General features: G+C 39.8%; 1 protein-coding gene across 4 annotated transcripts in view; it reads right to left on the bottom strand.

Annotated features, from left to right (window-relative positions):
* The window catches only part of Unc13b (unc-13 homolog B), a 188,739-nt gene that overhangs the window by 146,425 nt on the left and 26,232 nt on the right, over positions 1–16,082 (bottom strand). For all 4 annotated transcript variants that reach the window (XM_029476020.2, XM_029476021.2, XM_085839379.1 and 1 more), the window contains exons 2-5: positions 13,307–13,336; positions 9,075–9,174; positions 3,939–4,056; positions 2,780–2,903 (exon numbers count right to left, since the gene is read on the bottom strand). In XM_029476020.2, the coding sequence (XP_029331880.1) occupies positions 2,780–2,903; positions 3,939–4,056; positions 9,075–9,174; positions 13,307–13,336 (372 nt within the window). The remainder of the gene's footprint in view (positions 1–2,779; positions 2,904–3,938; positions 4,057–9,074; positions 9,175–13,306; positions 13,337–16,082) is intronic.

Below are 16,082 nucleotides of genomic sequence, written 5' to 3'. Positions count from 1 at the left end.
AGTGAAGCCCTGAGGACGAGCAGAAAGAACAGAGACAAGCAACCTCAGGAGGTAGGAGGTAGGGGGCACTCTAGAATATACCAGAGACCTGGGAGGTGAGAGATCATCAGGACTCAGAGGGATGGACCTTAAATGAAATGCCCAACAGTGGGGAGAGGGAACTTGTAGAGTCCATCTCCAGTAGAAAGATGGGGTATCAAGTGGAAGGATAGGGTTGCCATCCCACAGTCAAAAAACTCTGACCCAGAATTGTTCCTGTCTAAAAGAACTACAGGGACAAAAATGGAGAAGAGACTGAGGGAAGGAGGTTCAGTGTCCAGCCGAAACTGGGATCCAGCTCAACGGGAGGCTCCAAAGCCGGACACTATTAATGAGCTATGGTGTGCTTACAGACAGGAGCCTAGCATGGCTGCCCTCTGAGAGGCCCAACAAGCAGCTGAAAGAATCAGATGCACATACTTACACCCAGCCCATGGACAGAAGCTGGGGACCCCTGTAGCTGAATTAAGGAAAGGCTGGAAGAAGCTAAGGAGGACCCCATAGGAAGACCAGCAGTCTCAACTAACATGGACCCCGAGATCTTTCAGATACTAAGCCACCAACCAGGCAGCATACACCAGCTGATATGAGGCCCCCAACACATATACAGCAGAGGACTGCCTGGTCTGGCTTCAGTGAGAGAAGACTTGAGGCCCCAGGAAGGTTGGGTAGGGTTGGGGGGATATCCTCTTGGAAACAGGGGGAGGAGGAATGGGATGAGAAACAGCTGAGCACCAACCATAGGACTGAGCCTGAGGGAGCCAGGAGACCCCAATGGAAGAGCTATGGGAAGAACTGAGGGACTTGAAGGGGATTTCAACCCCATAAGAAGAACAATGCCCATAGGAAGAACAATAGCAACTAACTCAACCACCCAGAGCTCCCAAGGACTAAACCACCAACCAAAGTACACATGGAGGGACCCATGGCTCCAGATACATATGTAGCAGAGGATGACCTTATCTGACATCAGTGGGAGGGGAGGGAGACTTGATGCCCCAAGTGTAGGGGGATGCTAGAATGGTGAGGCAGGAGTGGATGAGTGGGTGGAAGAGCTCCCTCATGGAAGCAAAGGGGAGGAGGAGAAGGAGGGATGGCATGGGGGGGGGGGCGGGTTGTGGAAGGGTAACTGGGAAGGGGAATATCATTTGAAATGATATAAATGAATAAAATTATTAATTAAAAAAGGAGGTTAGCCATACCCTAGAAAGCATAATACCATCACCATCACCTCCACCATCACCATCATGATCACCACCACAACAACAACAAAATAACAAGAGTCAACAAGCACTGCTCACTGATATCTCTAAACATCAATGGTCTCAATTCCCCAATAAAAGACACAAGCAGGACCCATCCTTCTGCTGCATCCAAGACACACACCTAACACCAAGGATAGTGTAGTACAGTTAAAATTAACACCCTCAGTTCTTGAACCGAGTAACCCTTCCCTCTTCCCTTCCCCTGTGCATCCTCTTCCCTTCCCTTGTCTTTACAGGATTCACTGTGTTGCTCACACTAAAAAGTGCTAAATAAATAAACTGAAATTATGAAGAGCCACAATAGCAGTAAATGTGAACATCAGTAATGCAAATGACAAAAACTTAAGAGAATACTAAAGTAAGTCAAGTAAACAGAAGGTAACATTCCTAGTGGTGTCCAAGCTGCACCTGCATCCCCGAATAGCTATGAATGCAGTCTAACTCATCTGTAGATGGCCAGTCACAATGTCAAAAAGCTGGACATCCCTGACATCAACAAATTACAAAGGTTAAAAGTTGGAAAATACAAAATATTGGTAAAATTGTGCAGAGGTAGGGAGGGCACTCCCATGGAGTGAGAGCATAGACTCTGCAAGCTTCCTGCCAAGAAACTGCAAGGTATTAATGAAAAGTAGTAATGCACAAATTCCACTTTATCCTAGGCCCATAAGGACACAAATACACAGCATTGTTAGTGACAGTAATATGTGACATCAAAAAAAAAAATGAAAAAGAAATCCTGCATGCCCATCAATAAAGGATTAGAGAATAAATTCACTGAAGGTGAATGCTCTAATCAGAATGCTCTAGTCAGCAAGACAGACATCAAAGTTCACCATATAGATATATACCATCAGAGACTGAGACAGGAGGACTGTTGTGAGTTTAAGGTTAGCCTGGAATTTGGAGTGGTCTTTAAAAAAAAAATCTAAAAAATTAATTAAGTGTACTCCACTTTCAGTGCTCTTCAATCTTAAATTAACAAATTGCAGTTTTACCAAAACAAGACATAATAAATGTTATAAAGTATTTTAAAAGAACAAATCTAAAAATTAGAAACTCCAAGTCATTTAGTAAATACTAACAGACAATAACAATTTGAAGAGTATACTTTTTCAGCGTGTAGTGTCTGCTTGCTTGCAGGTACATTCTCACTGTGTAGCCCTATCTAGAGCCTGCTGAGTAGACTAGGCTGGCCCTACATTTCTGAGGTTCCTCCTGCCTCAGTTTGTAGAGTGCTGGGACTGCAGGTGTGAGCCACCAGCCCAGATAATGTGCAATCTTTAATGAAAATCAACATACTTGACTTCATCTTGAGCTAACTGTCATTGGGCATAATGGATGAACATATACGTCTCCAGAGAACATGCCTGAGAAGACAAGATAGCCATTGACCAAACAGCGAACAGACAGTCTCAAACAGTGTTCTTACAAAGGACTAAGTCAGTCTTTAATGCTTATCAAAATAGACTCACCAAAAGGCAGCTCAAATCTTGTATCAAGCAAGATTTTATGAGGAGTTGGGTTTTTAGTTCCACAGATCTCATCGTCTTTCATTAACGTCTCTGCCTCCAGTGTGGACCACTCCCCGGGCCCTTCCTAGGAAACAGAGGTCTAAGATTAAACGCTAAACTTTCTTGGCTCCCTTGGTGGTTCAGAAGCCAGGTGTTTTCCTCTGAATTCCCTTCTTCGAGAGCTTCAGAAGACCACTCACATCCTGATGATGAAGAGGAAAAAAACAAAACAAAACCCCACTATCCCCATCATTCTGCGGCTCTATTCTCCCCTTTGCTGAGATAAGGATCCTAGGGGCAGTTTTCACCGTGCTCAGCTGTGCAGTACTGGTGAGGACAACTTTCCAGGGTACTGGTCTTTAAAGTAAGCATCCATATGGACCAATACTCAGTCTCATAATTCCTAATGACCGTGTCACTGGTAAACAATTGAATAGAGCTGCCATGAAAATGAGCTGTTCCTCTGACTAGAGTCATACAGACTTAGAACTCAGAGAAATACAGAGAACAAAGTCAATGCCCTCGATTTCCCCACTTCCAGAGAAAGTTTCTAGTGCTCAGTCAATCTGAACAGTAACAGTCACTTCTATGTAAGTACAGAGCCAATGGGGAAATAGTGATACTAAGCAGAATCTGGGAAAGTGGACTAAAATCCAACCTGAAAATGAGTAGACGCAATATAAATACCTACCAAGTACATCAGTAATTCTGTAAATTCCAATAGTGTTATACATAGAAGAAATCTGAAGCCAGTTGCCTGGGGAGTAGCTTAGAAAAACAGGCCCCAAAATAGTATCCAGCCAATTGGCAAAGGAAGTTTAATGGTGGTCTTCCCAGGACAGTGTCTAAGATGAGAATTAGAGACCACATACACATTCCTCAGACAAGACTATCTTTCTGATAGGACTAAAAGGTGCTGAGGAATCTCCAAGATCAGCCAGTGGGCAGAGGGAAGAGCAGCTTTCAGACAACCCCTAAGCCTCTGGGAGAGGTGAGAAATGGTGAGGGCATGTGTCCTCTAGAAAAGATAGGTCTGCATGGATAAATATCAGCTGAAGTGGAGCTAAGATGAGGGAAAGCAGAGGCGGCAACCATTCTTCCAAACAGGCAGCACACTTACCTCATCCGACTGACGGATTGTCTTCAGTGCAATCCACACGGTGCCCACCATTGTGTCCCATATCAGTCCCTTGTTCCACACCTCCACACTTAGGCCCAGGTCCAGACGACTGATCTCACTAATGGAAAAAAAAAAAAAAAGGAGTCCTTTGAGGAGAGCTAGATAACAGGAAAGAAAATACTGTAATTCCCTGTTTTGCTAGCCTTGAACACTTTTCACCAGTACCTTATTTTAGGGAAAACCAAAGTATCCCCAAATGCTGCAAGTACTCTTTCGATTTCTAGGAACTGATAACACATATCCATAGAATAATACTTTTATAGCTGGACATGGTGGTATATGCCCATAATTCCAGAATTCAAGAGGCTGAGACCAGAGGTCTACAAGTTCAAACCCAGCCAGTGCTGCATAGACTCTGGAAGATAGAGAGGAATGAGGGAGGGAAACTGAAAGAGGGAGGGAAGGAAGGAGGGAGGGAGGAAAGAAGAAAATGAATTTGTTTTTATATTTTATTGCTATTGTTTCAGATAGGGTTTCCAAAAATGCATTTATTATATGATTCAAGGAAAGTTCTAGAGACCTGCTATACAACATAGGACCTACTGTTAACAAAAAGTTATTGTAAACTTGTAATTTTGTTATGGATGTCTGGAGGAACTCAGTGGTAGAATACTTGTCTAGCATGCACAAGGCACTGAGTTCAGTCCCCAGCTCTAAATAAAGAAAACATTTTAATAGAATAAATTTCATTTTAAGTGTGGTTAGCACCGAGGTTGGGGGATGTTTCACAAAGAAATTGTTGGAGGTACTGGAACATGTACTACTTTAACATGGTGATGGTAATCAAGTGCATACCTGTGCCCAACGTCTCCATGCTATGTACATAACAGGTCTAGTTTTATACACTGATTATAGCTCAGTAAAAGTGGAAAAGGAAAGGGAGAGGAAAGCAGGGAGGAATGTTTGCAAGAAGAAAGGAAGCAAGGACCTTTGTTTATCCTCTGCCCGATGGAGATACAATTATGGTCAGACCAGTGCAGCATCACAAAAACATGGAGTCAAGGGATCCAAGCACTACTCTCAGGTCTGCCTACATCTCCACCGCTGTGCACAAGCTTATGTTTTATTAGTAGTACTACCACGGCCTTAACTTAGATCTATGGGATACATACAGGGAACTTTCAACAAGAAAAATCTTCTTTACAAGATTCATGAAACAGCAGCCAGGAAGAAAAGGGGTCCTGAATATACATGACTTTGGGGGGGGGCTAGATAAGAGAGTACTTGTCTAATGTGTGTGAGGCCCTGGGTTCCATCTCCAGCAGTGAGAAAGCATAAATAAAAGCAGTGTCAAATATGGCAGGACACTGGCTTAGAAGGCCTATCACAAGTGCAAAACAAAAAATCCATATGCTAGTGCTAAGAACATTCTCCAGAAAGCTTTTGTTGAAACTCAAGGTGATTTGAAGAGAAAGGCAAGAAGGTGAGAAATGGTGGCTATAAATATAAAAATCAGAAAGACATTACCCCCAAAAATATGAGTCATTCGCTCACAGTGAGAGTTTAAGTATGTGCTTTAGAGACAGGTTGGCCTGTTGTCCTGTAAGATCAATGGTCTCAAATGCACTAGGAGTGTGGAGTTACGGGCACAGAAATCAAGCCAATTATGTTGTGAGTATACAAAGCAAAGAAAAAACATTCCTTTTGCAAATGCAGTAGAGCACAGAGTATACTGACGAGCTCATTTACTTTTTCAATTAATATTTTCCAAGCACTTGTAATATATATATAATTGGTATTTTGGGGAAGACATGTAACATCAGACCAGTTCTTCTCGCAGATATTTTCCAAGGTTTCTGGAGAAGAAGTGTCCAAAGCCACAGGCTAGGTGCCTACCCCAGCCAGTAACTTAGGCTGTCCTCAGTGGGGAAACTGAGCTCTTCATCACAGCTTGTTCTGACGAAGCAGACTATGAAAGAACGTGCAACATCTGCAAACCTATGTGAAGAGTCTTTCATTTCAGTCTAAAAAGGAAAATTTTTTGTGGGGATACATATGTGATAGTCCCAATGCAACTCCTAATTTGCATCTCAAGCTGCCAGATAAAAGAAATAGCCCAGGGCTGAAGAGCACCGACTGCTCTTCTGAAGGTCCTGAGTTCGAATCCCAGCAACCACATGGTGGCTCACAACACCCGTAATGAGATCTGATGTCTTCTTCTGGTACATCTGAAGACAGTGACAGTGTACTTATTATATAATAATAAATAAATCTTTGGGCCAGAGCAAGCGGGACCGACCGGAGCAAGCAGAGGTCCTAAAATTCAATTCCAAGCAACCACATGAAGACTCAAAACCATCTGTACAGCTACAATGTATTCATATACATAAAATAAATAAATAAATATTTAAAAAAAAAAAAGAAATAGCCCAAATTCTTTAACAGCTTGACACAGACAAAGAAAAAAAAAATCTATTCTGAGCCGGGCGTGGTGGCCTTTAATCCCAGCACTTGGGAGGCAGAGGCAGGCGGAATTCTGAGTTCGAGGCCAGCCTGGTCTACAGAATGAGTTCCAGGACAGCCAGGGCTACAAATCTATTCTTCACAGATTTCTATGAGGAGCCTCTCCTCTCATGTATGCTGCTCAGAACATACAATCCTCACATCCCAAAGGAAATTTCTTTTCCTTCTTAATTAACTCAGTCAAGGCCATATGGGGACATGTGTATATTCTGTGTATATTCATTCTGAGCCAAAAACATAAGTGAAATGTCGTCTTTAAATAACGAACAATCTAATGGCTGGAACATATAGCTCAGTGGTCTCAGTTCTTACCTAGCATGCAGAGGCCCTGAGTTTGAGCCTCAAATAATAATAAAAATGAATAATTGTAAGTGCTACAAGATATAGAAATATTAAATATAAACAACACAAGTTGGGTATGGTGAAACATGCTTGTTATAGTAGCTCTTGGGCAACTGAGACAGGAGGATTCCTGTAACCTAGAAGCTGGTGTCTTAGTATTGAGTTCCAGGTAACCCTAGGCTATAATGTTTCAAAATACACATACCATACACATACACACACACACACACACACACACACAGAGAGAGAGAGAGAGAGAGAGACAGACAGACAGAGAGACAGAGAAACACGGGGGTTGGAGGGGGGAATCAGGAGTCCTCAAAGATTAGAAGTTCCAGATAATGCCCAACAATTTAGTGAACTTGAGGCTAGCCTGGGCTACATCAGCCCTTGTTGCCAAAGCATAAATTAATGAATAAGTAAGTAATACAGTATAATGATCTATATGTAGACAGCTAGAACTACAAAATACACTGAGGTGGCAGAGGTTAAAAAAAGAAAAACATAGGAAGCAGATCAGCAATGGAGCTGCTATTAACACAAGGGACAGAGTAGAAGGAATGAGGAATGAGAGAAAGAAAGAAAATAGCTAACAAAGCCCATGTGTAAAGGTGAAAAAATAGCCAGGTAGTGGTAGCACACACCTTTAATCCCAAGGAGTCCTACCCCACAGACTGAGAACTGCAACTCGTCATGCACAGCTGCTTAGGCCTTGGGTTGTCATGCCATATGGTGGCCACAGAACTGAATGTGAACGGTCAAAAAAAAACACTGAGAAGTTCCTAAACATATGATGCTGGAACACTAACTCAAAATCAAAAGTGCAATGTAATAAATCTGAGTTGTTTCCAGCAGTGCTAGCCTGTGATGCCCATGTGATTTCAGTGCTAGTCTGTGATCCCCCATATGATTTCAATACAGCTTTGTACTTTGCACACCACTGTACCACCAATGCCAAGGAATGTGGCCTGGAATGTGCCTCGGGTTCAAGATGACTGTTCCCTATGGATTGTACTGTTTTATTATACATATAACCTTTTTCTCTCCTACACAATCATCATGGTTTAATTGTGTCATCCCTCTGCATGGAAACTCGGAAGTTTTATCTTTTCACTATATCCATGCTAAGATGTTTTATCTTGACTACTGTTGTTTCTGAAGAAGGGTTTCATACAACGTAAACAGGCACATCCATCTCATTTATACACAGCCTGGTTTCACCTACAAAGGATTGTTTAAAAGATAAGATTTTATTACTCTAAAAAAAAAATTTCAGTGCTGATAACTGAACCTAGGGTTTTATCACAAAGAATAAGCTAGGGAGGGTATGGGGGACTTTTGGGATAGCATTGGAAATGTAATTGAGGAAAATACGTAATAAAATATATTAAAAAAAAAAAGCTACGCTCTTAGTACAAAAGAAAATACTTTTAGGGGAGATGGGATGCTAGGGATGGAACCCAAGGCCTCTACATGCTAAACAAACACTTTACCGACTGAGCGATGTCCTAAGCCTAAAATGTTAAACTTATTATTGCAAATCTTGACTTATATGCCTATCTTATATATCTGTATATTATATACCTATCTTATATATCTGTATATTATATACCTATCTTATATATCTGTATATTATATACCTATCTTATATATCTGTATATTATATACCTATCTTATATATCTGTATATTATATACCTATCTTATATATCTGTATATTATATACCTATCTTATATATCTGTATATTATATACCTATCTTATATATCCGTATACCCAGAGTCAATTAAAAACTTTTCAGGGGAAAGTATGTCAAGAGTGGAAAAGGTTTTAGAAGCCATGCTCTTAGGAAATAATTTAAGAATATACACAGTCTACAAAACACATGGCCACATTTCCTTAGAGAACCTCTAAGAACCAAAGACAAAGTTTGATATTAGGCTAAGTGCACTGGACTGCATCTGAATTCTGACCTGTGAGAAAATCTGAGCAGGCAGTGTTTCTCAACTCACTACGTTACCTCAGGGTTACTCATATTCATCATTCATCTCCAAGAATATATTATGAGTTAATCAAAGAAAAAAATGCAATGTACTTCACTACAAGCCTGACTTGAGAACTCTATAGATTAAAAAGATACATAGCAGTGTTGGCGCGCTAATACGTCTCTGGCATACAGCATACACAGACTCAACAATCGAATTGTTTCATTGGATATCGCTGACTTATGACCATGATGGAATGTGTAGACAAATATTTCAGCTAAGTGCTTACAACATGAAATCCTGCTCCCAGGAAGGCTGATCACCACGAACTGCTACAGTTGTGCTCTTCACGTTCTGGACTTTCAGGGTCACATATGTGTTAAATTTATCTTTGAAAAAATGCAAAAAACAAATGTTAATAGTATTCAGATTATTACCCACTTTCACAAAGCCCTTAAAATTACATAATATCGGAGGCTGGAGAGAGTATTCAAGAGCAGTGGCCGCTCTTCAAGAGAAAGAGAGCCATCCAGGGGATCCAACATCCTCTTCTGACTTCTGTGGGCACCAGACACACATGTGGTGCATGGACAGACATACAAGCAAAACATCCATACACAGAAATCTTAAAAAGAGAGATAGAATTAAGTGATACCAAATTAAATGTGCAATTAAAACTGAAGCTATGTGTTGTATAATCCAAGGCACAGCAGAATTATAAGACACATATTTGGGGAGAAGATATGGTGATAGATAGCCATAATCCCACTCAGGAGGCAGAGGTGAATCAGGAGCTACATAGCAAGTTTAAGGCCAGCTTGGCTTAAGATAAGATTCTCCCCCCAACCTCGTGTGTGTGTGTGTGTGTGTGTGTGTGTGTGTGTGTGTGAACACAGAATACAGAAAGGGCAAACAATTGCAGAGCCCTTGATAAAGACACAAATTGAATAGAAAACTGTCATGAAAGAACTGGATTTCAAGCTTGATCTATCGTTTACATGAAAAGAATCATTATCATAAAGTTGAAAAAAGGAAATTCTCTGTACAAATCAAAGGGAGTAACCTAACCCTGAAAACTCAGATCTGAAGCCCTCCATGTTTATACTAACTAGACTGACTATGCAGTCCAGACTGTCTTAAAATTCACCATGCTGACCTTGAACTCAAGACTCTCCTGCGTCAGTCTACTTAGTAGTAGTACAGGTGTGTACAACCACATGTGGCCTGAGGGTTTGCTTCTTGTATTAAGAAAAACATTTCATAAAAGCAAAAAACACATACAAAAAAAAAAAAAAACAAAGCTATCGTGTTAACTCACTAAAATGCCTCTTAAGGCAATGCCACGCTAATTTTATATCCCAGGTAAATTATGGATCTTATACAAAAATAATTGGCCATATAATCTCATTCTTTACATCATCAAAATATTAATGGCTTGAGATAATAATTTGGTATTTTAAATAAATAAATAAATAAATAAATGTACATGTCATATTGTAAAGATTTGCTCTCAGTGTCCTCAGTTTCTACCTGTTCCACACATTGGTGTTAATTCTCGAGGACTTATATTTAATCAATTATTGCAAATGGATACTCATTTTTTGATTTAAAAAAAATATGCACATGTGACTATTGATACCTTTTTAGTCTTTCTAATTACAACTACTTTAACAAGAAAAGCAACTAAAAATATAGTTAGTCATTGCCTGTGTTGATTTTTTTTTTTGCTTGGTGTTCCAAATCAAATTAAAACTGGCTATTACAGCCAAGCATTTAAGATGTTTTGTCAACAATTTAATGTTACCCATGTTACTGAGATTTTTTAATTTTCAAGGAAACAGTACTGTGGAACTTTAAATCTATATCTTCAAAAAAAATTAAATTTAGATGCCAAAAATCTCGCTGAGTATCTATGTCACCCTACAATCAGGCATACTCATGAGATGAAGGGATCCACATATTGGCATGTGGCATGATCCTGTTCAGATACTTAATATGGGGGAAAGGGGGAATGTTTCTGTTTTTTCCACAGAATGCTGCAAGAGCATGCTAACTTCCAATGTGACAGGCTGACCTGTGAGTAGGAACTGACAGTGCCCTGACAGTGGTGACAAGAAAGCTGTATTGAGCGCACAGAGAAGGAGAAATCGGAGAGAGCACACACAAGCAAAATAAAGAAACTCTTCCTATCTCTACCATGGGCTACAGCAAGGAGAGCCGACCTGGTGTCAACTTTGGAGACAACTAGAAAAGCTGACTCGTGAGGTGGAGAGACTGCTACAAGATTTCATCAGAGACATTGTTTTTGACCATTCAGGCCAACTCCCCTATAGCTGTAAAAATTGTGTACCTTACCTGTATGCTTATGGTTAAATAATTTTAAGAGTCAAGATCACCAATCTTGGCAAGTCTTTTCATATTCATTGTAATTCTTGTCATTTAACTAACTGTGTAGATCCTAAATTAGACAAGGAATCTGCTGTTATGATTTTGTTAAAGAGACCTGCTTATGCTTTGCTGCCTATTAGAGTTAGGAAATGATCCTTGGTTTAAAAATCTGGGAATGCAAACTTTGAAAAGGTATCTACCACAGCTTTAGATCAGCAGCTGCATACTGCTCATTTTGTTAATGATAAGCATAGGAATATTTCCATAGCTTTGTCAGAGCAACATATTATATAGATAAAAAATTAGAAGCAAAGGTTAACGCCCTAAAAGAAGTAGTGCTGGCAATAGGGCAAGATATTACTAATATTAAGACCAGGTTAGCTACTAAATGTCATGCTTCTTTCCAATACATTTGTGTTACCCCCTTACCTTATAATACAACCAGTGATTGGGAAAAGACTAAAGCTCATTTGAAGGGAGTATGGAGAGATACTGATATTTCTCATGACTTGGAACAGTTAAAGGCGGAAATTTCAGATATTAGTAAAAGTCATTTGGACACTTGGAACATTGATGAATTGGCTAGATATTTGAAAAACAACCTAAGTGCATTGAACCCCCTGGATTTGGTTCAATATATAATCCTACTTGTTATTATTTTTGGCATTGTTTTACTAGTAATCGTTGCATTAAGAAAAACATTTCATAAAAGCAAAAAAAAACATACAAAAAAAACCAAAGCTATCTATAATTACAGCAAGATATTGAGGCAGAATTCTGAAAAACAAAATCCATACAGCCATACAGCCTCCACTACTGAGTGACACCCTGTTTTAGAAATAAATAAATAAATAAATAAATAAATAAATAAATAAATAAAGGGGGATTTACAAAGTACTTATCTAGGATGCATAAGTCCCAGGTTTGATATCCCAGCACCATGGAGGGGAGGACAAGGTGATCTGAAGTTCAAAGTTATCCTTAGCTATATAGCAACTTCAAGGCCACCCTGGGCTATGTAAAACCCATCTCACAAAGAAATTTAAAACTAAAAATAAATTTAAAGATGACTTTGGTAGACAAGGGTGCATGCCACCAAGACTAGCAACCTCAATCCTAAATTTGATTCCTAGAACTCGTATGGGCAAAGGTCAGAACTAACTTCCAAAAGTTATCTTCTAATTCCACACACATGCTATGGTATGAGCATGCACGGACACACACACATACAAACAGAAAAGATAACATAAAATCAATTAAAATAGGGGGCTGGAGAGATGGCTCAGCAGTTAAGAGCACTAACTGCTCTTCCAAAGGTCCTGAGTTCAAATCACATGGTGGTTCACAACCATCTGTAATGAGATCTGATGCCCTCTTCTGGTGAATCTGAAGATAGCTACAGTGTACTTACATATAATAATAAATAAATAAAACTTTAAAAATTAATTAAAATTTAAAAATTTAAAGTATAGTATAATTGGGTTGACAAGAGAGAAAAGATAAACTTTTCATTGATTAATACAGATAAAAATATGGGTAAACAAAGTTAAATGTTTTATAGCAGTGGGGTAATAATTTCATGAACTACCTTAGCAAATTAAATCAATGCATTTAAGTAGTTAGCTAAATGAAATCATTCATTTTTTTTATCGTTCTGAGATAGAGTCTCTTTATGTAGTCCAGGCTGACCTAGACAATCAATCCTCTTGCTCCAGACTCTCAAGTACTAGGGTTATAGAAATGTATTGTCATACCCAGCTTATAATTCATGATTTTCTTTTAAGATTTGCTTCTGAGGGGCCAGTGAGGGGCCTGATATGAAGCCTGCACAACCTGGGTTCATTCTCTGGAAACCATGTGGTAGAGGAAGAGAACAGACTTTCCCAAGGTGAGTCTCCTCAGATCATCAAATTTGCATAGCAAGTGACTTATCCCTGAGCCACTGGAGTTCAGTTCCCAGCACCCACATAGCAACCTACAACCATCTGTAATTCCAGATACAGATCTTCTTGCCTCCTTGGAGTCCTGCACACATACACATTCACATTCACACACACACACAACCTTTTTTTAAAAGACTGCCTTAAATCACAGCAAGCATGAAGTGTTGAAAGCAAGGAGGGCCAGACTTACCTGGTGAACCCTGGAATTTGGCTCTTTTAACTGCAAGAAAACAAAAGAGGCAAGATTAGGAACCTGATCTCATACTCAGTGGAAAAAAAATCTGTCCCTGCCTCCTGACAAGGAGAAAAAAGCCAAATGGCAGGCAATCTGTTTTATGTTAGATGTCTTTCTGAAGTTTAAGTTATCAATGTTCCTTATTTAAAAGCAATCATCAGGCTGGAAGTAACCACTTACCTTAAATATATGAGACCCCTCAATTATATCCTTAGCCAAATAAAAAAAGGTAAGAAGTAAATTTTTAACAAGGAAAATCCCTCTACTTCATTCTGCTAAAACAAGAGTATATCAGGAAAAAATAGACAATAAGGTTTAAAACAAGAGTGAGAAGTGACTTCTGAGACCAGGCAGGAACCAAGAAGGGCTCCTGTCCATGATGACGTGGAACTGCTTCTAAAGAATAGGCAGGGAGCTGCACAAGAAAGAATCCTACAAGCACACTGTACACACAGCACCCAGGGGAGCCAAGAACTGCACAGGCAAGGGAACTGCCACAGCTGCACTAGTGGCTCAAGTCTGGAATCCTAGCACTCAGAAAACTAGGCAGGAAAGCTGCTGCAAGTTCAAGACTAGCCTGTGCTACAGAGTAAATGAAAAAGAAGCAAGATCAATCCACGAAGATTAAGGACAAATTCACCGGGTATGTTGGAGGGGGGCAGTTTGTAGTACAATGCGTAGAAAGTACATATAAGGCTTTGGTCTGCCTTTCTCCATGCTCTATGTGACTTCCAAGGGCTAAGCCACGTAGGACTTTCCACAAGGCCATCTCCATTTCACACAGTACTCATTACTACTACAATCTATTTCTTTTTATTGATCCAAAATATGTTTTTTTTAATCTCACATAAAGTCAGATCCTCTTCCCAAATATTCTTTCTCATGAACATGGAGAAAGTAAAACAGGTCATGTGGAGCATGCCTCTAATCCCAGCACTGGGGAGACAGAGGCTCATGGGTAAATTTAAAGCCAACTTGGTCTACATAATGAGATCCAGAGCTACATAATGAAACCCTGTCTTTAAAATTAAGAGAGACAGACAGAGAGAACACATTTCAGCTGGGCTTCGTAGTGCTTGCTTGCAATCCTAGTAGAAAATAGAGGCACAATGAACAATTCAAAATTAGCTCGCCTACATAAACCGGAACAGGATCAAGCAGACAGCAAAGGTGCCTGTTTCCATGTCTGACAACTTCAGTATATTTCCAGGACCCATATGGTAAAAAAAGAAAAAACAACTCCCAAAACTGTCCCCTAATCTTCTGTTATACACACACTTGGCATGCACAGCAAATAAAAAATGTAGTTATAAAAATGTTTAATAAAAGCCAGATGGTGGTGACACACACCTTTAATGCCAGCCCTTGGGAGGCAAGGGCAGGTGGATCTCTGAGACCAGCCTCGTCTACAGAGTGAGTTCCAGGACAGCCAGGACTACACAGAGAAACCCTGTCTCTAAAAACAAAAACCAAAACCAAAAAAAAAAGTTTAATAGAATTAAAATATTTCAAATTGTCATTATACTAGCAATAACTACTAAAATTAAAATAACTAAGCATAAATGAAAAATAACCAACAAAATTTTAAATATATTAATATATACATAGTTAAACATTTTTAGAAATTATCTGATTGGACTGGTCAATGCCTATAATCCTATCACTTGCATTGTAGGAGGATCTATGTAAATTGGAAGTCAGCCTGGATTACATGATTGCATTAGGTCAGCCAGAACTACATAGTAAGACCTTATCTCAGAAATGGGGCTAAAGTGGGCTGTCTCTGACTACATTGCCTGCCTTTGGATCCCTTTCCCTTAACTGGGCTGCCCTGTCCAGCCTCAATAGAAGAAAATGCACCCAGTCTTACTGCAACTTGATAGGCCAAGGCTGGTGATATCCATGAGAGGCCTCCCCTTTTCTGAGAAGAAAGGGAGGGAGGAAGGGGAGAGAAAGGGCCTGAAAGGAAAGGGGGAAGAGGAAGCTGAGATCAGGATATAGAGTTAATAACAACTTAAGGAAAATAATGGGCTAAAGAGATGGTTTAGCAGCTGAGAACACTGGCTGTTACTGTAGGAAACCTGGATTCAGTTCCCAGCACCCACCTGGTGGCTTACGACCATCTATGACCCTGTTCCAGGAGATCCTACATCCTCTTCTGACCTCCTTTGGCACCAGGGACACACATGGGGCACACATACATGCAAGCAAAAAACTCATACACATAAAATTAAAAAAATAAAAAAAGGGGGCTAGAGAGATGGCTCAGCAGTTAAGAGCACTTGACTGCTCTTCTAGAGGTTCTGAGTTCAAATCCCATTCAAATCCCAACAACCACATGGTGGCTCACAACTATCTGTAATGGGATCTGATGCCCTCTTCTGGTACATCTGAAGACAGCTACAGTGTACTCATAAAATAAATAAATAAATCTTTAAAAATAAAAATAAATAAAAGATCCTTCCTCAAAAAGAAAGAGAGAGAAGGAGGGAGAAGGGAGGGAATTAAAATAGCATACATGGAATGGAAGTAATCTTACTATAATTAATAAATAGGTATCATAAATTAATCACGTGTCTAATAATCTATCCTGAAAAGCACTAATACTACAGTTTTTAAGGCAGGAGACAGAGAAGAGAGAGGAAGAGAGATCAGAGAGGAAAATGGACCCAATAATGTGCATGGTGTAATCCCAGCACTTGGGAGACTAAGATAGGAGGCCCACAATGTA

Source organism: Mus caroli, unplaced genomic scaffold (assembly GCF_978045245.1).
Source record: "Mus caroli unplaced genomic scaffold, Mus_caroli_1 scaffold_6, whole genome shotgun sequence".
Classification (NCBI taxonomy): Eukaryota; Metazoa; Chordata; class Mammalia; order Rodentia; family Muridae; genus Mus; species Mus caroli.
The sequence above is the reverse complement of the archived record's forward strand: the minus strand, read 5'-3'. Positions and strand labels throughout refer to the sequence as shown.